This window comes from Glycine max, chromosome 8 (genome assembly GCF_000004515.6).
Source record: "Glycine max cultivar Williams 82 chromosome 8, Glycine_max_v4.0, whole genome shotgun sequence".
NCBI classification, from domain to species: Eukaryota; Viridiplantae; Streptophyta; class Magnoliopsida; order Fabales; family Fabaceae; genus Glycine; species Glycine max.
In genome coordinates this window covers 11,261,716-11,288,306 of record NC_038244.2, presented here as the reverse complement: position 1 = coordinate 11,288,306, position 26,591 = coordinate 11,261,716, and the positions used below count along the sequence as shown (strand labels likewise).

General features: G+C 34.0%; 3 protein-coding genes and 1 pseudogene across 5 annotated transcripts; 1 reads left to right on the top strand and 3 right to left on the bottom strand.

Moving 5' to 3' along the window:
- Positions 1-749: 749 nt before the first annotated feature.
- Positions 750-12,070, bottom strand: LOC100805682 (protein TONSOKU). 3 transcript variants are annotated; one of them, XM_006585260.4, is made up of 20 exons: positions 11,455-12,062; positions 10,580-11,377; positions 9,750-9,926; positions 8,846-8,937; positions 8,244-8,342; positions 7,221-7,681; positions 7,103-7,134; positions 6,784-7,011; positions 6,516-6,663; positions 4,897-5,013; positions 4,377-4,477; positions 4,107-4,230; positions 3,694-3,806; positions 3,174-3,285; positions 2,657-2,761; positions 2,513-2,579; positions 2,285-2,405; positions 2,021-2,188; positions 1,650-1,767; positions 750-1,571 (listed from the first exon to the last, which is right to left on the bottom strand). In XM_006585260.4, exons 1-20 carry the CDS (start codon positions 11,716-11,718, stop codon positions 1,066-1,068), a joined length of 3,951 nt encoding a protein of 1,316 aa, XP_006585323.1. In that variant the 5' UTR covers positions 11,719-12,062; the 3' UTR covers positions 750-1,065. The 3 variants fall into 3 exon arrangements, with proteins under 3 accessions (XP_006585323.1, XP_003532859.1, XP_025985410.1); XM_003532811.5 differs by having other exon boundaries at positions 6,516-6,669; positions 11,455-12,060; XM_026129625.2 differs by lacking the exons at positions 750-1,571; positions 1,650-1,767 and having other exon boundaries at positions 2,006-2,188; positions 11,455-12,070.
- A 102-nt stretch (positions 12,071-12,172) lies between these two features.
- On the bottom strand, positions 12,173-14,642 carry LOC113002307 (probable serine/threonine-protein kinase WNK6; annotated as a pseudogene).
- A 70-nt stretch (positions 14,643-14,712) lies between these two features.
- Positions 14,713-15,808, top strand: LOC102662652 (transcription factor MAMYB). Its single transcript, XM_014778964.2, has 2 exons — positions 14,713-14,718; positions 15,056-15,808. The coding sequence occupies exons 1-2, from the start codon at positions 14,713-14,715 to the stop codon at positions 15,596-15,598; spliced, it is 549 nt and encodes a 182-aa protein (XP_014634450.2). The 3' UTR covers positions 15,599-15,808.
- Positions 15,809-18,673: 2,865 nt separating this feature from the next.
- LOC100804613 (protein NODULATION SIGNALING PATHWAY 2) lies at positions 18,674-20,538 on the bottom strand. The gene has a single exon (XM_003532809.5). It carries the CDS (start codon positions 20,507-20,509, stop codon positions 19,046-19,048), a length of 1,464 nt encoding a protein of 487 aa, XP_003532857.2. The 5' UTR covers positions 20,510-20,538; the 3' UTR covers positions 18,674-19,045.
- Positions 20,539-26,591: the final 6,053 nt, after the last annotated feature.

Sequence of the window (26,591 nt, the reverse complement as noted above, 5' to 3'; positions counted from 1 at the left end):
TAATTTTGAGATTTATCATTTCTCATACTCAAAATATTCGTGATTCTTATTCGGTAGAAGTAAATACTAGAAAGGAACTTTTGAATGATACCCACCCACGCTTAATGTGCAGCATTATTTCAGCGTATGGAATGATCAGAGAGTATAATTGATTGGTATTTATGAGTTTCATCATCAAGATGCGTTAATTCTTCAGTAATTCTTTTTGCTGCCCACACGGGGAGCTATTCAGTAATTAGGGGAATGTATTTTCTCCTTTGTTACTTCCTCTACTTCATTAATTTGAGATGTTTTAATTTTATTTTCCACCGTTGCTTAATTTTTTGGACAACAAATATCATTGTTCATTATGTGTGGTCTTGTATATCATTGGGATAATCACTGTGGTTGCAGTGCCACCATCGCGCGGATCACTGAATAAGTTATCATAAGGTACCAAGCATGCACATTATAATTAATTTAATTTTAATTTTAGCTAAACTTTTTTACTCATCTTTCTGTACTTTTAAAAAGGTTTTAGTTTTTTCACATTTTATTTCTCTTATATTCTTTTAACGCTATTTTTTTTTTATCTCCTTTTGTTTTTATCAACTTTCTGATTTGTTTTCTCTCTTCCTTTGGTATTTATCTCAAATCCTTCCGTTCGGAGGTGAGAGAATCATTTTTACCTTTAAGGGTATAGTTAATTCGGCTATCCTATACTTTTAAAATGAACTACGCGGCCAGAGTTTCAAATCTTACTAATAAAATTTAGTAAATTTAATTTTATAGATAAATTTATCCATCACAACCTGTTTTCTTGATGGATTAAACATGACAGATCAAAATGGGAAGACAGTCAGCCAGTCCAATCTGCATGATAATATATACACGAATATTGTTTTAGCCTTTACATGATAAATGACACTGGAGGACCTGTGCTATATCACTACAAAGTGTGACATGCATAAATTCAGCTGTTGATATCACAGTTATAGATAAAGCAGCAATCGCCTTTTTATTATTCATAAAAATGCTCTCGAACATTGATTGATGAACTGCCTCTTATTTTTTTGATCGGGAACATCAAACTTTCTTGCAGCAAGGTTTCACTCTACAGCACTTATTTTCCCTCGTTGAGAAGTGAATTATCTGCTCAGTAATGTGGTTTTGACTTGAAAGGGGCCGTAAAGTCGCCCACGAACCATAGAATGCTTCCGCAGCTTGTGCAGAAAAACCGTTATTGCTAAGGTCTAGTAATTGCAAGTTCTTTGCCTTACCAATAGCAATTGAAAACTGTTGCGTGAAATGGCACTCGGGAGATGAATTTCTTTGACATGAACTGGCACAGCTGTCGTCAAATCCAGAAGCAGCTGTTTCTACTGGAACATCTTCACTATCAGCAACTTCCAGTAGATGGTCGGCACTGTTTAGAGAGCCAAGGACCTCTTGATTATCATCAACTTTCATAGTATCAAGTTTCTGCTCCTGGTTTTGTGAGCAGCTTTTTACCGATAAATCATATTGTAGAGCAGAAACTTCCTTCGGAATAGAATTATTAGCAACATTAAGTTCCTCAAGGCAGCTGTTCTCTGATAAAAGAAACAACATCATCAAACAATAGTAGTCGTAAAAAATGAACTAACAACCAAATATAATTTAATGCCTACCTGCCAGAGCCTCGATTATGTGAAGAATTCCTGCAAGCCCAAGTTGACACTTTTTAAGGACCAAAACTTTGAGACAGCACTGTGGGTTTACAAGAAGAGAAAATAAAGTATTGCTGCCCTGCATTCATTACAGAATTTAAACAAACCATGGATAAGAAACTGGTTAAGCTCAAAATTTTCACTAAAACACCACAGCTATACCTAAATCTATAAACTGCAAACTAGTGTTTTTAAGGGTAAAGAAATGGTATGAGAAGCCAGATTCTATTCTGAGTGTTACGGCAATACATAGTGACACTCAAATAAAACCAGCCAAGGAAACATGCATTACAATAATATTAGCAATAGAAATCCAGTTAGAGGCAACAAACCTCAGGCATGATAGGATTTCCTTCCAGGTTCAGCTCTAGGATGGAACAAAAAAAATTAACACTGGTGTTTAAAACAAAGTTAAATGTTAGACCACAATATGATAGGTCAAGTTTCACAAGCTCTTCAGTCCCTTGGAGCAATGATTCTGCTAATTTAATTGCCCCTTCCTGCAGAATATTACCTCTCATCAGAAGACCAGGAAGTCAAAGCATGCTAGAATAAACCATAATACGTGAACACAGTTGGAGATAGGTTTTACTCACAGTTCCAACACCCGTGCCTCCAAGTATTAGTCCTGACAAATTTAAGGTCCCTGCAAGCTTGCAAAGGGTATCGACAACTGGTTTGCCTAGTTTTAGACCACTCATATTCAACTCAGAAAACCTATAATGGGCAAATTCAATTTAAATTTATGTATGCTCTAAGAAAATACAATTTATGTAAAGATGATACATGGAGATGGATGGTGACGTTGGTACAATTGATTTTACCTTTTCAGAGTAGAAAGCTTGGACACAAGATTAACTATAGCATTTCCAGATACAGGGCTGTTGTATCCTGTCAAAATTAGATTACCCATAAATTGTAAGATTACTTGTATCAGGGATTTGAAGAGAATGATAGATTCATCATACCTATACATAGATGGGCAAGAACAGATGTAGAGTCCAATGCATCCGCAACTTTTTGAATAGTTCTGGATGTGACACAACAGTTCTCTATATTCAAGCTACAAAGAGCTACACAACAGAAAGTAAGTAAATAGTAGGGAGATATCTACAGCAGGAATCCACATACAAGCACATTTGAGAGACCATAAGTGCATCATAGCATAAATTTCATATAAACATTTTCATAGCTCAGAGTGAGACCATTTATACTAGAACAGTGTTGTCAATGGTGGATGGCAGAAAGCATAAATTCCGCCATATAAACAAGCCATTGTGGCCTATGGCACCGCCATGGCAGGTCACCCTTCACAAATTTCCTATGGCAGTAGGCAAAAATTTCGCCACACCATTCCTCCATGGCATCACCATTTAACAACATTGTAATAGAAAGAAGAGAAGGGAAGGACATGGAAATCAGCATTCTTCAGAAAATAAGAAAAACAATATTCAAATTGGCAGAGCTTCATGTCATGCAGCTTACCTGTACAGTTTTTTAATATTGTTGAAAGATAAGATCCACATGCATCAGTAAGACGGTTTCCAGAAATGTTAAGCACTTCTAGTCGATCAAATAGCAGTGAACATTCACAAATCTGACAGGAACAAGTTAATATATTAGCAAATTTGAGATTCATCGTGCAAAAATAGATAAGCATTCTTTTATTCTATTAATCAAGAATTGTATAAATAGATTACCCTTGTGTACATACTAGATAGTTTATAGTTTGAAAGTTATTGAAAAAATGCTTTGGTTGGGACAAGGCAGGTGAACTTAGCTGATATTTTGGTGATTTAAGACCTGATAATTCATTTTCTTTTTCAGAAAATATCACAATTAACATCAAATGTATGCATCCATTATATTTATGAATTTATATTTGAGATATTTTTTGGTAATAGAAGGTATAGAGCAACCATCATTTTAAACCTCAAAGTTAGAAACATAAAACAAGGGGAAGAGAAACAAGTAAACATCAAAATGGTTGCAAGTAGTATCATACCTGAAACAATGATGTTGGGCCAAATCGATTGCAATGCAAATCCAGAGTTAAGCCACCATAAGATTGTCCTGATGCTGTGAACACCTTTTGCAGTTTCTCGATTGTTCCATTTCCTAAAATATTATCAACTCAATAAAAGGCTAAAACTATTCAATAGATTCCCACATTATATTTTTATCTATTTTAATTCTTTTCATGGTTTTAGTTTTCAAACCTTTCATTAATCACCAACAAAAGTACTGATTAACAGACGTAGTCGATGAAATTTGAGAACCATAAAAAACGGTTCCTCTAGAGGAAGCATAAGAAAAGAAAAGGCAACTACTAGATGATTTTCTGACAAGACAAATACAGCAGAATCTATAGCAAAAAAGACCACAAACCAGAAAAAAGAATAAAAAAAATGTATGTACCTAACAAATTGTGAGAGAGGTCAAGCATTGCAAATGACTTTTGAGAATGCAGTGCATTTATCAATGGTGTAATAGACAAGTCTTGAAGGTCGCAGTCAGACACAACAATTTCGTCATCTGAAACCTGTTGACAATAATAAAAGCCAAAAGCAGTTGTATATTAAAAAATTAAGAAACAAATTCAGTCCAACATCTGAAAATGAGAAGGCTTATTTGTCACTGACTGTGCAGTGGCTATGAAAGAATTGATACAGCTAAGATCCCCCTTACCTCTAAATTGTAAAGCTTCTTCAATACCTTGATGTTCGGTACCTCTGACAACTCCTTGCAGTGGTCTACATACATTTTTATCAGGCCCTTGTGAATCCATCCTGTAAAGGATAAAAATCATTTGCGTCTCACTTGGACATAGATAGTGGAAAGCTAAAAATTGATGTTGAATACAGCTTCAATACAGCAGAAGCCTATAACTGCCTTTCCAAATGATTCATGCATCTTCAGCTGTCAACTTCCTATGCCTATTGCTTACATAAATTGCAATTTGCAAGATCAATGAATATCAAGTGATGAGTCAAATTAATTTTAATTTTTCTCTATAGATAACAACCATCAACCATGCTGCAACTAGTCTAGAGATTCAAATATTTATGTCAACATATGTGCAAGTAGTTTTATATTGAAGATAAAAGTCCTTGAAAAGAAGCCAATAAGAAAAAAAGATCAAGGACATGGCATAAAAAAATTAAATGGCGATACCACTGAATTAACATAAAGCATGAGTATCACATACCATCAACGGAAGCTTCAACCATGTCATTTCCCAAAACTTCCTTAAGATGTTCAACAGTTTCCAGGGATTCTAGATCTCTTCCAGCACATTTTATATGCTCAATAATGGGCAACAAACCTATGTATCAATTTGTAAGTGTTAAAGATATTGTGGAGATCTATTAAGGTTGATTAAATCAAATCATATCTTAGCTAATCATTAGGGATTACAAGATCAGATTAGTTTCCTTAATATTAGAGATTAGATAAGTTTCCCTTATTTGTAAATATTTCTGATTATAAATAAGAGTTGTGTGTGTGTGCTGAATGACACACAATTCCAGTAGACACTTCTACAGTAAGTACAGTTGGCACGAAAAAAAATCAACTGAAGGAAAACTGTAATAAATAAATAAAAAGTTGATATAACAAGGGAGTTGATAAAACTGCAACTTAATAATCAAATACTGAAGAATGGAATCAGTTGCTTGATAGTTTGATATTGTTTCACATGTTGGACACCAGTATCTAATCTATGCAATATAAATGCTTCCTGTGCCCGCTGCTAGTGTTGGAAAAAGTTAACTCCTATGCAGTACAAGACACAACCAGTTTATATATAGCAACATTTTTCAAACATCTATATGTTGGATCTTGCAGTGTGACAATGCAAGTCTCAAGCAGTGTCTCATGTTTGGTGCCTCCATCCAAGCCTAATTGCTAGAGCACAAAATTTGATCCATAGGAAACTTAAAATCATGAAAGAGATAAGTACACAACCGATAGGGCTCGAGGTGTGAATAGGGGTGTGAAGAGTGCTGCTGAGGTGGCTTTGGGTGTAACAGAATGCTCGAGTGATAGTTAGTGGACTTTGAGTATTTAGAGGGAGGTGAGAGGAGAGAGAGGGTATGGGGAGAAATCATCATTCTGTTAGGGGCAGAGAGGATTTCCCTCTTTGTAGGAGCTGAGCTCTGGGCAGGGGAATTATGATTCCTCCTGTGCTCATTTTTCTTTTGAGCAAGAATAATTCTCACTCGTTACATTTTCTTCTCTTGTTCTGTGTAAGTTGTCTACTGTTTGTTTGGTCCCTAACAACTACAGTCAATACATAGGCAAACTTATGCTGTCACTTGTGTACTTATCTACTATACCTCAATATCTGAGTTTGGCCAACCAATTGCTTTACCAAAACTATTTAATCCAAAATCCTGGTAGAAGCATTTGTATTTAAAAAAAAAACATTTAAATTTTTCATCTAGATACGAATTAAGAAAAAATTCAGACATGCAATCAAAGAAAACAAGAATTATCACTTAAGGAAAGAATTAACCAATCCATGTTGAAAGTAAAGTTTAATCCATGCCTGAAGAATACGTAATGAAAAACATACAAGAAATTAACCGTAAATCCTGGCTTTGATTATTTTTTTCCCTAATTGAGATTTTTGAACAGAGGAGCACTGCTCTTTTATTTATTACAACACGGAGCATCTGTCACCATTTATATGCAAAGCCAGAATAACCCAAACCAACTTCCTTCTTATTTTTTATACAATTCATACCAAATTAATTTTCAAGTCAACTGGAGACCTATGCTAATATTATTAACTGACCGAAAAACTTAAAAGTAGGAACTGCATACCCTCTGATCTCTTTTCAGTTGGAAATTGTAGATAATATAAGCAAGCAACTACAGCCTTCAAAGAGTCAATGTTCAACTGGTCACCAGTGGTACACAAGGATGCTTCTACACGTATTAGGTCATTCCCAATCCGGCATGTAACATATTGCTGGAGCTAGAAAATTTACAGGCAGCAAGTTAGGATGATATCCATTAGATGATCATGACAATTTGGCAAAAGCACAAACCCCAAATATATTCATGTTCACGTCATAACAGTAGAACTCACGTCATTTTGGGAATGATGCAACATAGGCTGGGTAATATCATTTTGTTTGCCAGAGACATCAGTGTCACATTTAGAACCACCAGGAAAATCAGGTTCAGCAACTATATCATTGCTAAAAGACCTGGAATGTCTGCCAGATTTTGTGGCTCTATGTGGACTCCAACATTTGAAAGAACTACTACTTTCTTCAACATTAATTGCAGTCTTGGATCCATTTTCTGAGATAACCTGCCATCGCAAAAACCAAAAAGGCTAGCCATTCACACGGTGATATTTGAGCAGAGCTCACACACACACAACTAAGTGGAGATTTCTTTACCTGAAATTTACAAGGACTGGCTTTACTCTTAACTGCAATCAGGCAAGCATCAATCAATATATAATAACTATAAGGGAATCTTTGGGACAGAGCAAAGCAAATAACAAAGAAAACATACTGGCATCATAAGTGGGCAAGTCCTCTACCGGGCAATTATGATCCTTTCTGCTTGAACACTCGACTTCATCATCATCATCATCAGAAAGAATTACACGGACACGTTTACGACCAACAACTGTCTGATGATCACTGGTTTGATTTTTCAGACTACTGGGTGAATGCTCATCTTGCTTGGTAGAGTTGGCAAGACTTTCTTTGTGGCCTGCTTTCTTTTTGGATGAGCCTTTTAAGGACTGATAGAGTGACATAAGAGGTGCGTCCTCTTTCAATTCTTCTCCAGTAGTCAGAGTTTTTGATCGAGAAATTGTCTTTGGAAAGCAAAAATCATCAGACCCACTGTTTGACAGACACTCATCTGCTTCAGTATCAGTTTCAGAGCAAAAATCCTCTGGCATACTTTTAGCTTCTGCCTCTTTTTCTTCTAATTTCTTCAGCTTATCAATTAGAAGATTCAACCTCCTATAAAAGATCACAATTGATCAGCATTAATATTACATGTCCATCAAAAGAACCCGTGATAATTATTGAAAAAAAATCCAAGTCTCACATCGACAATAAATAGTGTCAAGATAGTGTATATAAGTAGAGGACCACCCTCACCGACTTCACCCTATGAGCTAGTTTTGAGTTTGAGTTAGACACAAATTCACATTCTAAGATAGTATCAGAGCCTATCCTAGATCCATTAAAAGGATCACCCACCATATTATCCACGCATCAAGCCCAAAAGTGTTGGGTGTGAGGGGGTGTATTGGAAAAAAATCAAGTCTTACATCGGCTAGAAATAGTGTCAAGATAGAGTATATAAGTGGAGGACAACCCTTATCCTATGAGCTAGCTTTTAGGGAGTTAGGGTCAAGCCCACATTCTAAGAATAATGTAAACAATATAATGGATTCAGTTTGCAGGATATGAGATTTTGGCCACCAGAGGTTTGAATACAAGATGGATATCCGTGAATAATTCAATGAAACTGCAAGTAATGTATATATAAGGAAACAGACTTCCATGGATCAGTTACCTTGTCTCATCCTCATCATCAAATCTTATCATGTTGCTATAATGCATATTTTCCAAGGCAGCGAGTTGCACATCAGGGAGGTCTGCTTCAACAGCGATACTGCAATATGATGGAATCAAATCAATGATGCAGTTCATATAAGGCCATCAAAAGGATGCCAACATGGATGTATTTTTTAAGAAAGTCCCATCAAGGTTAAGTCATATAAGTATTAGACAAGTAGGTTGCCAAGTTTCATTCTAGTATTGACTGCAACTGCAAGCAGCATTGACTTTTGATAATAACATTATAACAGCCAACATATTTTATCAAAGACATGACTTCTGAAAATTGTAAAGAAACCAGTATGACTAGGTCATCAACACAGGAATGAATGGAAATTACATGATGAGAAAAATCTTGTTCTAATAATTTTCTTTCATGATTCACAAAACAATAGCGGTACCCCCAACCAGGTTGCATCAAGCATGAGGAAACTATTGTGTTCAACATAAATTCAGCTACTTGGAGATTCCGTTATAATTACAAACTATTTCGTCTTCCATAAGTTCACTAATTTCAAGAAATAAAATCATCCAGTAAAGTTATATGGTTATTATTACCTGTAGCTCTCTTGAAATGCATCCAATGCTTTTCTCCAACTTTCAGTAGAATCATAAACATTACCAATATTAATTTTCACCATTGCTTGCCCCTATAATCATTATTAGCAAAGCATAAGAATTAACCAAGTGACAACACACACACAAAACAATGAAACAAACTATTTCACCTACATTTATCTTTGGATACTAAGTAACCTAGGATATTGACATGCATACAAAAATTTAAGTGTTCTATCAGGATTTGAAATGTCATGTCAGACTAACATAACAAGGAAGAAATTCTTATGTACAGTGAGTATAATACATTCATTTACCACGATTTTATTATTAAGCATTTCCAAAATAAATCTTACTGCATAGACTTAATTTCAGTGTCACAAGCTATGTTTTAGTTTGATTGCTCTATTACTTAATTTCTCCTGACATGTACAATGCTCCTCTTTTGAAGTGTCCATGTTTCATTGATAGCAGGCAACTAAATCTCAGAATTTTCATGTTTTGTGTGTATGGATAATGGATGTATTCAAAGTTACTTTCTCTTGATTTTGTATATAAATTATAGGCTGAATCATATAGATTTTGAAGATTGAATGTATGATTAGTGGCTTGGAGTCTTTAAACCCTCATTTTGCAATATACTCAAAGCATATTTTGCTCAGCTTAATTCTAGAAAAATAATTGCTTATTTTTCAAAAGCTCTTTCAAGAAGCTAAAAGAAACAAGTGATTGTTTCTCCAAAAATAAGTAGAATCAATTAATCAAACATGAATTCATATTACCAATTATTTGAAATAATCTTGGATGTTTCTAAATTCAGATTTGTGATATATTGAATAAGGTTAGGTTGAAAAGGAGGAAAAAAGAAAGTGTTAAAAATGTCATAGAATGATGAAAAGGTTACCTCTAAGTTACCAATATTTTTGTACATTTCCCAACTCTTTTTGTACCACTTGATTGCTTTGTTGAATTTTCTGAGTTTATGGTATGATTCTGCAACATCCAGATATGAATCAGCCAGTCTCTGCCTATCACAGAGTTCACTTGCTATTTTCTTCTTCTCCTTTGCAAATTCACAATGCTAAACAAAACATTGTTTAGTAAGAAAGGTCACACTTAAGGAATTACTAAACATACCATAGCTTGAAAAAGTCTCTGCATTCACCACATAATATAGGTCATTAAATTATCAAATGGGGAGGAAAACATCATATAATTATACCTACTGATTTGAGAGAAATACGTGCATGTGCATGAATCTCAAACTTCAATATATTACTGAACAAAGTCTTACATTTTCCTTAAAGTAAATCACGAAAGGCTTTTCAATTGAATAAAATGCGCAATGAAATAAACCATGCTTGAAACAACTTCAATGAATCTATGCTTAATCCATAACTAACAAACCGTGAGCATGTGTACATCTGTTCCTTAAAGCAACATTAATAGACAAAACCTAGAAGACTTCTTCAAGTGAAACAAAAGGGAGTAGTAGAAGGTCAAATGGAGAAATTAATACGATAGAACATAAGCCATGCAGGTTAAGCATTTGTGTCCTAAACATGGTAAATAAAAATTGATCATACTAAAGAAATGAAACACGCTCGGTGTATCGGAAAAATTATGAATTGCCTCATCAAATCTGAAAAAATTCCAGACAAAATAGCCATTCCAAGACAGACATCATTTGGTTAACAGAATCATGATAAGCGAACCCAAAGATAGAACCAATACCTTCTCCCACGCAGAGATCATCCTTGCTTTCTCAACCAAACGCTCAAGAACTGCATTCTGCTGCAGCAAGAATTTGCGCTCATTTGGTGTCCCTCTGGCAGTGGCTATATCTCTTTTGAGCTTCTTAAGGCTCTGCTCCTCTTTCTTTATATCAGCCATTACCTTAACAGCTTCTCTCACAGTTTCAATATTCTGCTCGATTTGCCTTACCAAAGCATCCTCATCCTCCAAGCTCTTTGCCAAACCAAGCGCCTTCTCGTAATAAGCACTTGCATCTTCATACTTCTGAGTCCTGTAATTCACTTCACCAAGATTAATATACCCCTTGGCTTCCCCTTGAACATGTCCAATTCTGTTACAAATCACAATATCCGTTCTAATGTGTTTCCTAGCTTTATCCCAATCCCTAAGTTCCATATACACATTCCCAAGGTTGTGGTGGAGTCTACTGCGGCCATCATCGAATTCAGCGACCTCCTCGTCATTACAAATCTCCAATCCTCTAGTTAAAATCTTCCGCGCCTCATGCAAGTTGTCGAGATCCATCTCCAGCATGCCTATGTTGTTGTGCGCGTCGATGTACTCCTTGAGAAAAGAGGACTTGCTGTTTGGAGGATTCTCCTGGAGCTTCACCGCGAGATCCATCGCGGACTTGAAGTACTTCTTCGCGTTGCGAATTGAGTTGTGGTCGTGCTCCGATCGCGAGAAGAGCTCGTGGTAAGTGCGACCGAGTTGCGTGCTCGCCCGCTGTTGCTCAACGACGTCGCCAGCGTCCCTCGCAAGATCTAAATGCTTTTTCTGTAACCGAAAAAACTCTCAGTGTTGAAAAGGAAAGTGTCAATTAGGGTTTTGGGAGGAAGAAGTGAAGCGCTGACCTGATAAATTAGGGCATCGGAGAAGTGTTCGAGGCGGAGATACATTTCGCCAAGGGATTGACAAGTTGGGAGCAAATGCTTTTCCGGTAAGTGTTTGAGCGAAATTTCGTAATCGATTCGGAGCCATTTGAGGGCTTGGACGTACTCTCCTCGGTTTTTGAGTATGTCGCCGATGACGTTGGCCCACCGCGCCTCCTCTCGGTGGTTTCCCTCCGCCTTGGCGTTCCGGTACGCCGCCTTCGCCGACTTCAGATCCGCGTCCATCTCGAAACGACGGCGAAAGATGTCGTCGTGGGTTCTATCTGAATTCTGAAACTCTTTTCTCTTCTCTTCTTTGTAGGGTGCGATTTGCAAAGACAAAGGCAGATGTTAACTATGCCCGCGCGACGTCTATTCAAGGTTCGAATGAATTTGCTGTATCCCGCCAAAAACACTTTCTTTTTGTTTTTCTCTCTCTGTTTTTTCCTTCTTCTTTTTTAGTACCTTTTTTTCGTTATTTTTTTTAAACTAGTTTAATAGTAGTTCGTTATTGTTACTAATTTACTATTATTGTTGTGGATAAACTTTGTTTTATACATTGACTGTTTATGTAATTTTTTAGTGAAATAATAAAAATTAGCAAAAATTATTTGTTTTGACACTATTAGCAAAAATATTTATTCACAAGAAGAAACAATAAAAAAACAGACCATGGAAAAATTAATAAAAAAATCACATGACTAGAAAAATTAACAAAAAATAAGCAAAAAAGAAAGGAAAAATTATGTAAATAAACAAGGAAATCATTTAAATAGGTGAGACAATGAAAAAGAAAACTATACAAACAAATAAGAAGATTTAACAAGACTTTTGCCAACTCCAACTTTCTCTGTTGGCTCTAACCTGAGTTCGTTTTTTGTTTGGAGAAACCAAATGATCAATTGCAACATAAGGTTTCCAATCAGGAACCAAATTCATGAATAACAAATCTATTAACTCAGTTATGAATTTAACATTATGTACGCAAGTTCAAGTTGCTCAACCATTTCACTTGATACCAAGACAGCAGTATCACTCTCAAGGTAGAATATGAAATGGATATTTCTAGCTCGTCCTGCACATAAATGCCAAGACATGTAACTTTCCATCAATAAATTTAAGACACGGTTGTAACAATAGTGTAAATGAGCTATGAGTTGTACTGACCGCAGTGATTAGCTATCCACAGAACTAACGATACATAATTCTCATCATGTCCTTCCCCTTTTAGAAAGAATATATCACCTCTCTTTTGCACATGTATCTCAACACATGTAGAACATGATGCATCAACAGCAGATTTATCAAATACAGTGATCACAGGAAGCTCACTGGTGTCACCAAGATCCACTGAAATGCACTTGCAGGAAGCATACAATTACTTTCAAAGACTCCCAATTTGGTTAGAACAATATCTAACAAGGGAAAAGAACCATTCATTTGAAGAAAGGGGTCCATCAGAAGCTCCTTGGCTGGCAATCTTTTGGATGCTGGGACTAGACATTTCTCAATTTGATTTCTGGATCTATTACTTTAGAAAGAGCGAGCAACAGGTTTTATACCCTGCAAAGTCAAATATTGTTGGACCCAATAATCTCTTACAGAAAAAAGGAAGTTATTAATTATGTAATACTTACAGATGAAACTTTCTTGGATATTTGGGCTGAGTTTCTGCATTCACTATAAGGATATTCAGAAGTCACCAACTCCAGCCAGCACATACCAAATGAATATATGTCAACTAATTCATTGTAATTTTCATCACACAGCTCAGGTGCCATAAACTCCGGGTTCCTACCAGGATAAATGCGTAAATAGAACAAGTAGGGACATCAAACATAATTGGGAATAAAGGTCTTCTACTATTCCTATAGCTATTAGATGAGAAAATGATAAAAAAATTTGGTTAACATTTTAACCATTCAAAGGATCAACACAGAATATATAAAAAAACTTCGTATCCCGAGGCTCTTCGCTATGCGAAGGTATGGGGGAGGGATATTGTACGCAGCTTTACCCTTGCATATGCAAAGAGGCTATTTCCGGATTCGAACCCATGACCAACAAGTCACCAAGGCACAACTTCACTGCTGCACCAGGGCTCGCCCTCTCAACACAGAATATATAAAAAATAAAAAATAAAAAGTGCAGGGAAACAAAAGGGTATACCAATTACACTCTTGGCATTATTACTTCGCTCCAAGAAAGTTACCAGGCACAAATCCCCAATTCTAACTTCTCCTTGTTGACCATTAATAAATATATTATCACATTTCAGGTCCCTATGCATAACGGGTGGGTTGTGACTGTGGAGATAGTTTAAACCCATTAAAATGTGTCTTGCCCATCCTTTAATGGTCTTCAAGTTAGCATTCTTGTGTTTTTCACAATAAATGACACAGAGAAATTAACAATATGTATAAAAGGGATGGTCAACATACTGTTTGAGGCTACCCGAAGTAAACAACTCTGTAATCATATTAACTGTTATTGTGCTTATCATCAATCCAGAAATTGTAGAACCTGACTATGTTATTGTGCTTTAGTGATCTCAGGAGATGCACTTCTGAGTACCGTCTCTCTAAGTCAGCTGCTGATTGTTACACCTCGTCAATCTGAACCTGGCTCCAGGCAACTTCAATTCCATTGACTTCATCAAATGTTTTGTAACTGATTAATCAAGAATTATGGAAAAAACATATATAGCTAGAAGCAAACAAGGTTAACTCCAATCATAAAATTATTTTTCGATGTAACCACAAAACACATTGCATTATATCCTATAGGTGCTTGACAGTAAAAAAAAATGTTTTAATTTCAGCATCGCAAAAACAATTCATGATCAAGTAAAAGTATCATCTTGTAAACAATGATGCTGGCAAATAATCAAAATTAATAAAGAAACATGTATGTTAAGAAAGCAAAAACAATGGATACACAGTTTTGAAGGCTCGTTTGCCGATCACTTTTTTGTATTGTCACGAATGCAAAAAGCATAATTAGTTTACTGCATTGAGAATTTTGTCCCAAAGTGAAAAAAATAAAGAGAGAAGAAACAATCATATTATTTTGATGTAGCGATAAGTTGGATCATTTTCAAGGACATCAGGGTCAGGGGGCTCCAAATATCTTGAACCCTCTTTAGAGCTTTCTTTAGCCGTCAAACTCATCTAAAGTGCACCATAATCCAAATCAACATTCAATTTGAAATTACCTTTAGAATAAAAAAATCAATAATAAATGACAGTTCGTTAGGTAACAAAATTTCAACAAATAATGGCATGCATAATTAAACATGTTAATTAATAAATATAAGAAAGTCAAATCCAAAAGCACCAGGAAGAAAGATGAATTTCAACAATGCATCTAGTTCCAGTCATAAAATTACCTAAAACTTCAAGAAGAAGAAAAAGGAATTCTGCTCAATTTCACTTTTTATCTAATGAGTAGGCCCTTGAGAACTTGGTTTGTGAGAAGGAATAAGAAGTTAGTCAAGTTACAGAACTCTAATTGAAATTAGAGATGCAGAATGTCAGGAATGAATGAACCACGTCACAATGATTCTATCCACACTCTCTAAAAGAGTAAAATCAGAATTCACCACTCTCACGAATCTCAATCATTGTTTATTTTCTCATTTTCTTATCTCTCAGTCATTCACATTTCACACACAAACGATGACGTTTTAAGTTTCTTGGCGATTCCCTTTCAAGTGTTTGCGAGAGAATGGAGTTCGGTCGGGAAGCCGGGGAGGTGGGAGGCGATAGCGGCGGCGTTCGGGGGGAGGCACAGGGTGGAGAGTGTGATAAAAAAAGCGAAGGAATTGGGGGAGAAGAGAGTGGATGATTCGGAATCGTATGCGCAGTTTTTGAAGAAGAGGAAGGCGTTGGATAAGAGGGTTGTGGAGGAGAATGAGGGTGAAAGTGAGGGGAAAGCAGTTGATAATGGTTGGAGTTCTGCTGAGGATATTGCATTGCTGAATGCTTTGAAAGCGTTTCCTAAGGAAGTTTCCATGAGGTGGGAGAAGGTTGCTGCTGCTTTTCCCGGGAGATCCAAGCCTGCTTGCATGAAGAGATTCGCCGAATTGAAGAAAGGCTTTCTGACTGCAAAAGCTGCAGCCGAGTAGGATCATTTTTTTTGTTTAATTGTTGAGCTAAATGGATTCTTCGACTTGTAACTTTGAACACATTTTTTTGTTTCTAGCTATTTCAGTTATTATTTATGTTGAAGTTCTGGTTCTGTAACTTTATATAATGCATTGAACTGATCGAGATTGTGTATTCGTAATCTCTTACAGTGAGCATAAATATTTAATATTTCGGCTTCAATCTTGAAACTTTTCTGGTTTGCTTGTTGATTTCATTTTCAGGCTTTCAGCTTGGTGAAGCTGTGCCTATTCTCTCAAGTCTTTACTTTTGTACTTTTTATGCCGAATGGGTTTAGATTCTAGGTGCCAGGTTTTTGTTATTTAGGCTCACCTTGCTGCCAACCGTTTCCCTAGTTTAGTTTGTGGAACTTTGATTTTACTCTTCCTACTGTCTTGGGGTTTTGGATTTTGAGCATGTTCGTTACATAGAGCCTTTCATTTTAGCATCCTATTGTATTAACTGTTAAGTTCTGATTTATGAAATGCATCTCTATTGGCTAGTGATAGATTGGGCAATTGGACTTTCAATTACTTTTGTTTTGTGCAAGGAGCCTACTATTTCAAACATGGCCAATTCCTGAGTAATTTGTGTTGATTTGCTAGGGTTAGACAAAAGTTTGGCCATGTTGTGTTTTATCAGCTGGTTGCTAGCATTACTAACCCTTCTAACATTACTAATCTTTAAGTGGGATGTGGGGATTGCCTTCTTTTCTGTCGCTAAATTTCAGTTAAGTGTTCCACATCTAATTGCCTGGTCTTCAACAAGAAGGGGTCCATTGTTTTCGTTCTTGCATTATGGATTTAGGGATTATTCCACTTGCACTCTGCTTATTTAGAAAATTGCACTAACCTCCCATGCTTTGTTATTTTAAGGGGATTGTGTGCATAGTCCATACTCTGTAAATAAAAGTGAGGTAGATGTGTGTAATTTTTTAAAAATAATGAGTGTTGATGTGTAAGGATCATATATAAAACAAGGGAGGTAAGTTCAAACAAGCAAGGTGCAAGTGTATTTAGTGCTAACCTTAAGGGAGGTATATGTTATTAATCCTTTATGTCAGATGATCTTATCTTGGAACCAGTTGCGTGTTGGTACAACTGGGTTTAAAATTTTGATTTTAGTATATACTACTATAATATAATTAATAGTAATATGTCAACCACAGTTCTGAAACTTGGTCAGTGTATTTGGCTATTGAAAAGTTGCATCCTTTTACTTTACAGTGTTGTAGTCCATGATTGCTTAGATAGGTTGGTTACGTTAGGCTCCTGGAACTTTACTTGTCATGGACACTGAATGGCACTTAGGGCAAAGGGAGATAAACATCATCTCATCTTTAGTTTGCATGGTGCTTCTGACTGACAGCTTGTAATGTTTGACTTAACTTTGGTTTTTCATATTGAAAAAACACCTTTTTTTTTAAGCTAAGAAAACGATTAGTTTGTTTTATCCGGAATTCTTTTTTTAATTTTGGGTCTAAGGGAAGTCTCATAATACATCTTACAAAGAGGATGGGGACTAGGAGACAAGGGAATTGGAAAGAAGCACAGTGCATTGCAGGACAAATACTCACAGTTTTCACTCTAAAGACAGTAATTTTTAGTTTTTATGCACCTAAATTCTTTCTTTGAATTGGCATTCATCACACCAAACCTTGGTGCATGATTTCTTTGTGACCTGTTCTCGCCGATCCAAATTCAGATCTTGAATTGACATTCGTTACACTAAACCCTTTTTCTCATATAACTGGGGTTAGGAATGTTGGAATCCCAATTTTGTTTTTAGGCCCTAAATGTTAGAACTTATATTAGATGGTTACTGTTTCTAGATTTGAGGCACTAAGAAACTAGTTATATGAAATAAGGTTCTATAGTTATTAGTTATTACGCCAGTCCCAAAAGTTAAACACTGTAATTATTGTTATTAGTTAGCTTCTCAGCAAGCATTTGTAATAAAATAAAATTAAGAAAGTGAAATGAATTAAATTTCTTTCTTAAGTTTTTGTTTATGTTCAGGATTTTCTTTCTTAAGTTAAAATCAATTTACACATCTTAACATTTTAAAAATTTTCTTATCTAGGTTTAAATGTATAACTTAATTTTAACTTTTGGAAGAAATTTGATTTGTCTTTATCTTTATATTTCTTTTCTTACAAGTATGTGTGGAGAAATTTTATTAAATTGAGTTTTAATATATTCATTAATTACCTAGTGTATAATACGAACAATATTTAACAGTTGTTTATAATCATATTTAATAGGCTTAAATATATATTTAATCTCATTTGACTTTATTCCTTAATAAATTTTTATTTTGTGTCCCTAATAAACTAATATTTTTATTTTTTATCTTTGAAATTTTTGTTTGTCTCGAATAAATTAAAAAAATTTATTTGTTTCCTAATAAATTAATAAATTTTGTTTTAGTATATGTATTAATAACAAATGAAAAATATTTACCATGGAACAAATATAAAATTTATTTATTAATTTGTTAAGAGCTAAAAATAGGTGTTAAGGACCAAAAATAAAATCATTATTCTATTGAAAACTCATCACCAAAAAAAAATTATTAAAAAATAAATATAAAATCAAATATTTATTAGAAATAAAAAATATAGTTAAGACTATTTAATAATGTTCAGCTTTCTTTGCAAGTTTTGTTAGAAGGTACTCTTTCGTTCTCTTATGCTATCAACCGTTAGCACTCCCTTATTAGGATATCTTACATTGCAAAATTAATGAAGAATGGAAACTTTCACATGCACTGCGTTTTACATGAGTACATAATTTTTTGCAGCAACGGAGAACAGTCTCTGGTGGAAAAGTATATGTAGGTTAACCAAGTTCCTAATCTTTTTCTACTATCCTATGAATAATGCCGAAAAAAGTTTTAATCGTATTATTCCGTTTCTGGGTGTAAAACCAATACAATACTACTATCAAGCATCATCTCATTATCATGTAAAACTTTGAAAGTGTAATATAGAATACGCTACGTGATTGACTTAAATGTGTCTTATTTTGACCGCTGGGATTCCCAACATGGGAATGCATTCTCTCGTCTTCTTGTAATGTTGACAGAGTTTACACACAATGGATCAACAGCCTCACTGATGAAAGGAAGAAAAAGGTTATTTAGCTCAACTAATAAATGATTAAATTTAATTATATTTTTTTTCAAAATACATATATATAATTGAATTATAAACATATTAAAATAATTTACAGAGCCTTAACAAATAAATTTGTACAAAATACATTGAAATTCCTATAGTCATATCATATCGATATCCCATTCACCATAATGAATGAAGAAACAACACAAAAGCCACTTAACCTATATTAACAGCTCAATAGTAAAGAAAAATGAAAAATAAGATTGACAATTAAAAAAAAACAAAAACAAAGAACCAATCTATCTAGCTATTTGACCTTGTCATCCAGATAAGCCATTGGTTCCCAGATTGAAGCCACAGTCAAAGGCCTTGACTTCCAACACAAGGCCAACCTACCCTTCTCGTATTGGACCCAATACCCTCCACCAAAGAGGCTTACCAAGAATTTGGCTTGTGAAATGTTACATGTACTCATAGGTACACGTTTAAACCCTTTCAAGGAATAAAACCCTTCCTCCCACACCATTCTCTCCTTTCTCTCACAAGGAAACTGCCTCACACTGTCCAATATTCTGAGCCCAATAACCTCTTTTTCTATCAGGCTCAACTCCATCTTGTGGCTACCCCATAGATTACTAGCAAGTGAATCACAAAGTGCAGTGTAGTGATGCAAAGCCTCACAGAAGAACTCCACAAAGGACATGGACTTGAGCCTAGGAAAATTAAATAGTTCTTCTTCCACTAAAACAACAAGCCTTGGGGACAATTTGGTCACACCATCCAAGAATGTTTTGACCAATGAGAAGCTCCTATTAGGCATCCACTGGTGTATCATGCAGTTGACTATGAGTGTTTGACCAAGTTCAATTCCTTGAAAATCTTCTTCCCTTTCCATCATTAACTGGTCAAACATGAATGGAAAGTTGATAGAAGCTGCAAACTCTTTGAGCCTTCTTCCTGTTTGTTGAACAGAATCTGCACCTCTTTGGTTCACTGTGATGGCTGTTACTCTAAGGGAATTAACACTTTTCTTCATTGCAAGGTCAACCATCAAGGGTGGCCACTGAATCCCCTCCATGATATCAAAATCAATGATGTGAAGATCTTCAGCACCTTCTGTGGCCTCTAAGATTGCTTGGTTTGCAGTGAAATGAGCAAATTTTACATAGGGAGAGAGTTCTTGGAGAACCTGAAACACACAGAAAGCATTTGTGTGCGTAGAAACAGCACCACACTGTAGCAATTCAGGGGCATTTGTGCTTTTATAATAGAGACTCTGAGTAAAGAAAAGAGCCAACCTGTTCAATAAACCATCACCATTTTCTAAAGATGAGGCATTGTTAAGTTTCTCAATTATATCTGAAGCAAGGGGCCAGTTTTGTGCTTCAACAGCTTCAGCTCCTGTTAGCAACAGATCAGCTAAACTAGTCTCTTCCATTAGCTCTGCTTGGATTCCCTTCAAACAAGAATCCCCTTCTTCCATTGAAACATGCATATTTTCCTCAGCACTAGGGCTAAATCCATGACAAAATTCAGTCTCTAGTGGATCATCATGCTTCAAGAAACCAAAGTCCTCCTGGTTGTTTGCATGTTGCTGCAGCAATCCTTCCATGGAGTACTCTTGATCAAACATTTCATCTAGGAAAGTATTTGGAGATAAGAGATTTTCTGTTTGAAATGGAAATGCATTTTCTGAGATACACTCATGGAGTTGATTCATGTAAGGAGGGCCAAATGAGTAATAAAATTGCTCAAAATCCATCGTTTTCATCGCAGATGGTGAAAAAAATAAAAATATAAAGTGGCTTAAACAAGGCACACATGGGTAGAAACTTAATTCGAGCACTCTTATAAATAGACAACCTAATCTTTAATTATGATTCGTATTGGAGGTTGACAAAACTGCCCTCGAGAAGTAGCTTAAATGATAGGAATGGAGTAAGGTTAGTATCAGAAAGTTGAAAGCCCAAAATATTTGTGTGGATAATGTATACGGGAATATATGAGAAAAATGTATGTATGTATGAAAATTTATCTGGTGAAAAAACTACTTTATATGAGAGTATCAATAGCAAAGAAACTCCAGGCTTATCCTAATATTAGTTTTGTCAAATTAGTATACTTGCATATGTTTTTGAATTATACTTTGTAAGTAATGGAAATTGCTATCTATTGAAGGATGTTTAGGAGTGTACTTTTAAAGTCTCTGTGTCCAATCACTAACGAGAGCGGGAATCAATTTACATGGGATTGAATGATCAGGGTAATAAGATAAAAGTGAGAGGGGATGAAAACGAAACTGGGAGTTAAAAAAATAATTAAAGACTGAAAATCAAAATTTTGAACTTTGTTAGAACTAAAATCAAAATTTGAGAATTTTCTTGGGATGAAAAACATTTTTAAATTGACGTGAAAAACACTTGAGCACATAACAATCATATTGTAACCATGTCACACTTGTATAATAGATGAAGATTGGTCCTTTTAAAAAAAAATATAAAGAGTAATTTGTAGGAGCTAAAAAGATATTTAAATCCTAAAAATATAAATTCAAATTTAATTCATGAAATTCAATAATAAAATGATTCTGTTGAGTGAATCATGTACTTTTATTTTTTTGAAAATAATTACAGATATTAAAGAATGAATGTTAATCATATATTCTTAAACACACTTTTTTACATACATTTTATTTTTAACTTATATTTATTAGAAATCATAAAATTGTAAATAAAACCTACTTAAATAAAAATAAAATTTGTATTATTGTTTATCTTTGAGCAACAAAGTTCTCATTCACTTTGCCGATAAAAAAAAAAAAAAAAACAAAGCTCTCATTCACAAAATTGAGATTTATTTTAAAATTTTAAAAAATTAGCTATACATGCATGTAATTTGAAGAATCCTATTACATAACCCCCACCAATATATATATATATATATAAGTTTTCTTAGGTATGATGACAACTGTCAAAGTGTAGCTAAATTAGTGATCAAACTGCAGTTTGTTTACTGCAGGATCTCGTCCCTTAAAATTTATTTTAAATTTAGTAAAACAGCAATAAAAAAATATGACTAAATCATTTCGAATGTTAAGATGCGAAACTGTACCCCTCACACCCCTGCAGTATTTTTACAATTGCAAGGAATCCACAACCAGCTAGTTAGTATATATAAAAAACGATACACTTACTAAATTTATTGTTAGTGGAAGTGGGACCAATATAATCAATAATCAAGTATAAAAACATGTTAAGCCAAAAAAAAAAGTATAAAAACATGCAACTATTCTGTGTATATCATAAGTGTCTGGAAATAATAATAATAATAATATATGATAAATAACAATAGGACACGTGGATGAGGAACGTTGGTCAGAGTGAGTCTAATCAAAACAACGCAAAACAAACCAAATAATTTTAGGCGTATCGAAAGGCAACAAAAGATGATGAATTTATTCAGTAAATAAAAAAAGATGATGAATTTATTCAGTAAAAAAAAAAAAAGATGATGAATTTATCATTAGGGTTTCGAAGCTTTTAATAATTCACTCTTTGGAGTTTTCGGAAATTTTGAATGGAAAGTTGCAAAATATCAAATGAAGATTTTCAGTATATTCTTTGCACCATATTACTTTAACGATTAGTTTATTGGTGTGATGTTGTCTCCTCCAATTTGTTTGCTGAGTCCAAAACTAGATTCTGACTGAGCTTACGCAAAACCAAAAAGTACGTAGTTACAAATCCATGATTACAAACCCACAACCACTGAGACTGAAGTTGATCAGGACGTGAAAGTTACAGCCAAGAGTTCAGACAATTGGATTGGTGGATCCTATTAATTAAACATAGTTACTTACGCAAACAAGTGAGCATAATAGTGTCGTTAGTGTAGTTGGCTACCTTTGTTTGCATATCATGGGGTGTTATTATAATTTTAGCTTGTTTATTATGGTCAATATGTAATTTTGGCTCTTCAATGATTTTTATAAATCATTTTTTTAATATTTCAAACAAATATTTATATAAAAGACATGTAACTCAAACTGTATAAGGTTTTGTTATATTAACATGAATAAGAATAATTTATTTAACGAAAAAATTATGTTTAATTTTTTATTATATCAAAAGAAATTTGAGTCATGAGTGACATTTTTATCTGATGAATGAGATTAGTTTATGATCCAAAGTGAATTGAGAGATATATGAGAAGAAAATAAATTATAAAAGACATATTCTCTTCATAAAAAATTTAAACATTGATTCATCACATTTTTAGGAACTAGTGTCTTATACAAAATTCAAAATCAGCATTAGTAAACTAGTGTTTTATATAAAAGAAAGAAATAGATAACAAAAAACTTCATCATAACAATAAAGAATAATAAATTAAATTTAAATAGTCATTAAAAGGATAAAATCACACGTTATTAATCATGATAAAAGAACTCAAAGTAGATTAAACCTTATATAAAAGTTAAAAAATAAAAGTTTGCCAGCAGCATACTGCTGCCTAACTTTGATGAGAAATAACTTGCTTACGGTTCGTTTCCTCTCATGCAACATTGGCCATGCATCCCAAACTTTTGGTAACAGGACAAGACAACATCCTGAGCCATATAAGCCAATTTGCCATGATATGTGTTTGTTTACTTGGGTGGGGAATCAGACCCATGTGCGAATATTCTCCTCCTTTAATGGGTGATGGATCTTTAAATTCTAATTGATCAAGTGATAATTTAATATATAAATCAGCGATTCAGCTATAGATTGTACCAATAACATTTATTATTTGCTTCTTGCCACATACACTAGGTTTTAACTATTTAATAAATCATGCATGAGCTAGCATTCTATCATCAATTACTGATTTGATCACTAGCACATTAGCTGCTCAGGTATTTGTTAATCTCTTAAGTTGGCGTTAGTAATGTGTCCAAATAGTGCCCACAAAAATAATTGAGTCCAATACACTCCGAAGTGAGTACGTCTAATTTTGTCCAATTCGATCTGCCTAGCTATTTGCTTAATTATCTATTGTCATACTTTATCCTACCATCTTTTAGACTAAGTGGCATAAGATTTAATGTTAAACATATAGAGGAAGTATTTTGTACTCGGGTAGAAGTCATTAGATGATACGTAAAATTGTGTTAAAAAGGATGTGTTATATATATATATAATATTGTGTTATATGTATTATGATTGTATGAAGAACCTGTAGACTGTATTTATATGTAAAATCATAAAAGCGAATGTGATGAGGAACCTGTACAAGTGTAGATTGTATAGTGTATACACTTTCAAGGTAAGCTTAATAATAAGCTCCCCTCTTACTAAAAAAGAAACATCAAAACATATGGAATAAATCCACAATGATAATTACAGCTTTTATGCATAATATTCAATTGCGAAATTATTTAACAGATTTAATTTAAAATACGATTCCTTGACTCCCTCAAAACGAGACTAGATATGCGCCGTTAAGCTACACAAAATGTGTGTGATTCAGCTATATTTTTCAGTATTATATGCATGAAAAGTGACATTTTGCAAGTTGAACTATAATTTCAGGGTCACCTTTTCTTATTTCTCAGGCCTTCTTAACCCTGGTAGGAGGAAATTGAAAGGGAGAGATGGGATGAAATTAATTATGTTGTTTAATGTATGAGAAAAAGAGTAAAAATGTTTTTTAAAATGGTATAATTTTCACATATTTTTACTTATTTATTTTTTTATTATTTTTTTATTTTTTGTTATTTTCATTCACCGTATTTTTTTCCACACTATTAAACAAACGGACTCTATTTTATGGTCAATAATACATCAATGATGGCGCCATTTCTGAAATAAGATGTAAACATGTCACATCACTAACGCACTAGTAGCCTAATAAGAACAAATTAGCAGAGACGTTTTGGTTGTTGGTCACTCCATTGGTCCCAACCCTCCACTAATGTTCTTTCTTGACATAGAAAATGAAAAATCATAATACCAGCCAAAGTAATGGGTTCTCAATTGTCACATCGTGCACCTGCCTAATATTTGGGCAAAGTAGATTCTTGTTTTTAATTGCTGAAGGCTCAAGGCTTTTATTTCCGGTGAAACCTTCAAAAAGGAGCTTGGTTGTTTAGAATAAAAAGAAATTAAAAAAAAAACTAAGAACAAATATCTTAATTAAAATAATGTTAAAAGTATAGGATTTACATTATTTTTTGAATTTTTTTCTTAAATGATATTTTTTTTCTTGACAACCAAATCAAGGATGACAGTTGAGAGTAAATTCATGCAAGAAATCTACATATGAAAAGGAGGATCTTATCTTTGTTGTATAGGTCCACAATTATAAGTTTTTTTATTTTATTTTAAAGAATAGAAGATAACATAAAGATAATTAGATCACTTTGTTCTACGATTATAAACTAAACAGTCAATATTAGTTTTTGTCTTATAATAATATGTGCTGCTTTTAAATTTATTCCATTTGTAATGAGGGAATAGTTTTTTTAAAATTAATAGTTGTAATTTTTATTTTATTTTCTAAAATAATCTTGAACTCTTAAATTAAGGTGGGTTTGGTTGTGTCCAAGAAAAATAATGAAAGAGAATGGAGAATATATATTTGAATTAAAGTAGAGAGAAAGATGTGTGAGACTTATAAATAATTTTGAAATTTTCTTTCATTTTCTTTTTTATTTCTTCACACTCAAACACACACTTAATGAATCAAATTTGCATGTCTTATAATTTTAAAAGTTATAGGTGTACATAGTATGGGTATTCGGATTAACGAAATGCCTATATATATCCTTTGGCCTTTAACACAATGAAGCACAAGTCACCCCTCAAAGTATTTAGGTATTCGATTAGGCTGAGTATTCAAATATGCATCAAAGAAATATCTTTATAACACATAAGTGTTCATATATTCATCAGCACGAGACACCCTTCAAAATATTCAAGTACTCGGTAGGCTGAGTACTCAAATACGCATCAAAGAAATATTCACAAACCATACAAGTACTTTGGTATTCAACACAACCGTTCACTAGTGATCAATTGTGTAACCATGTACATAGGCACATGCCAACTTATTCATTAAAACCTCGCTTAAGGCACCATGATAGTCGTCAAGGTTGAATACCCGAACATCCCCTGAAAACCACTTTGGCCCTCGACTAGGTGCTTGATAGAGTGATTGGTGTTTAGCCTAGTCAAGAATGCAAATACCCATAAAGCATGATTACCATAAGTAAAAGTCATTAGGGATATTTAAGTAATTATCATTAAGGCTATAAATGTAAAACTTAATGACTTTTACCACAAAATTACCTAAAATGGTAATAACATACCAATGCCCATAAGTTCAAGGGCCCATTAAAATATACACACAAATAGCTACAGGAATATTGAGGTAGAGGACCGTTCACATTATATTAAATATTTGTTTATTGCTCTTGTTCGAAATCTAACTTAAGCGTTGGAATGCCTTTGACGGGTATCCCTCCCTTTCTTTTATCGACGAGCACTGGTCACCAGAAGCAAAAGAATCTGGAAAAGAAGTTACTGAGGATAGAAATTACCTTATTACCCTTTTGCAGGCACAATAGGAATATTGTGAAACTTGGAAAAAAAAATATGGTCAGTGTGGTTCCTATAAGTTAACCTTTTTTCTCTAAAAAAATATGGTTTTTATATATATATATTTTTTGCTTAAAGGTTTTCTTTATATGATCACTATAGTTTCATTTTTTTTATTATTATAAAGGGCATATATGTGGGTTGATGTAATTTAAAAAATAATCAAAATTAATTCACTCAATTTTAAATGAGTTTAACTTGACTAAAATTTAG

Excerpts from the sequence above, each read along its gene's own strand:
- LOC100805682 (XM_003532811.5), bottom strand. The coding sequence starts at position 11,718 with ATGGACGCGGATCTGAAGTCGGCGAAGGCGGCGTACCGGAACGCCAAG. Across the intron at positions 8,938-9,749 it reads AAAATATTGGTAACTTAGAG|GGGCAAGCAATGGTGAAAAT; the intron begins GTAACCTTTTCA and ends TAATGATTATAG. Across the intron at positions 4,478-4,896 it reads GGTTGAAGCTTCCGTTGATG|GATGGATTCACAAGGGCCTG; the intron begins GTATGTGATACT and ends TATCCTTTACAG.
- LOC100804613 (XM_003532809.5), bottom strand. The coding sequence starts at position 20,509 with ATGAAAACGATGGATTTTGAGCAATTTTATTACTCATTTGGCCCTCCT.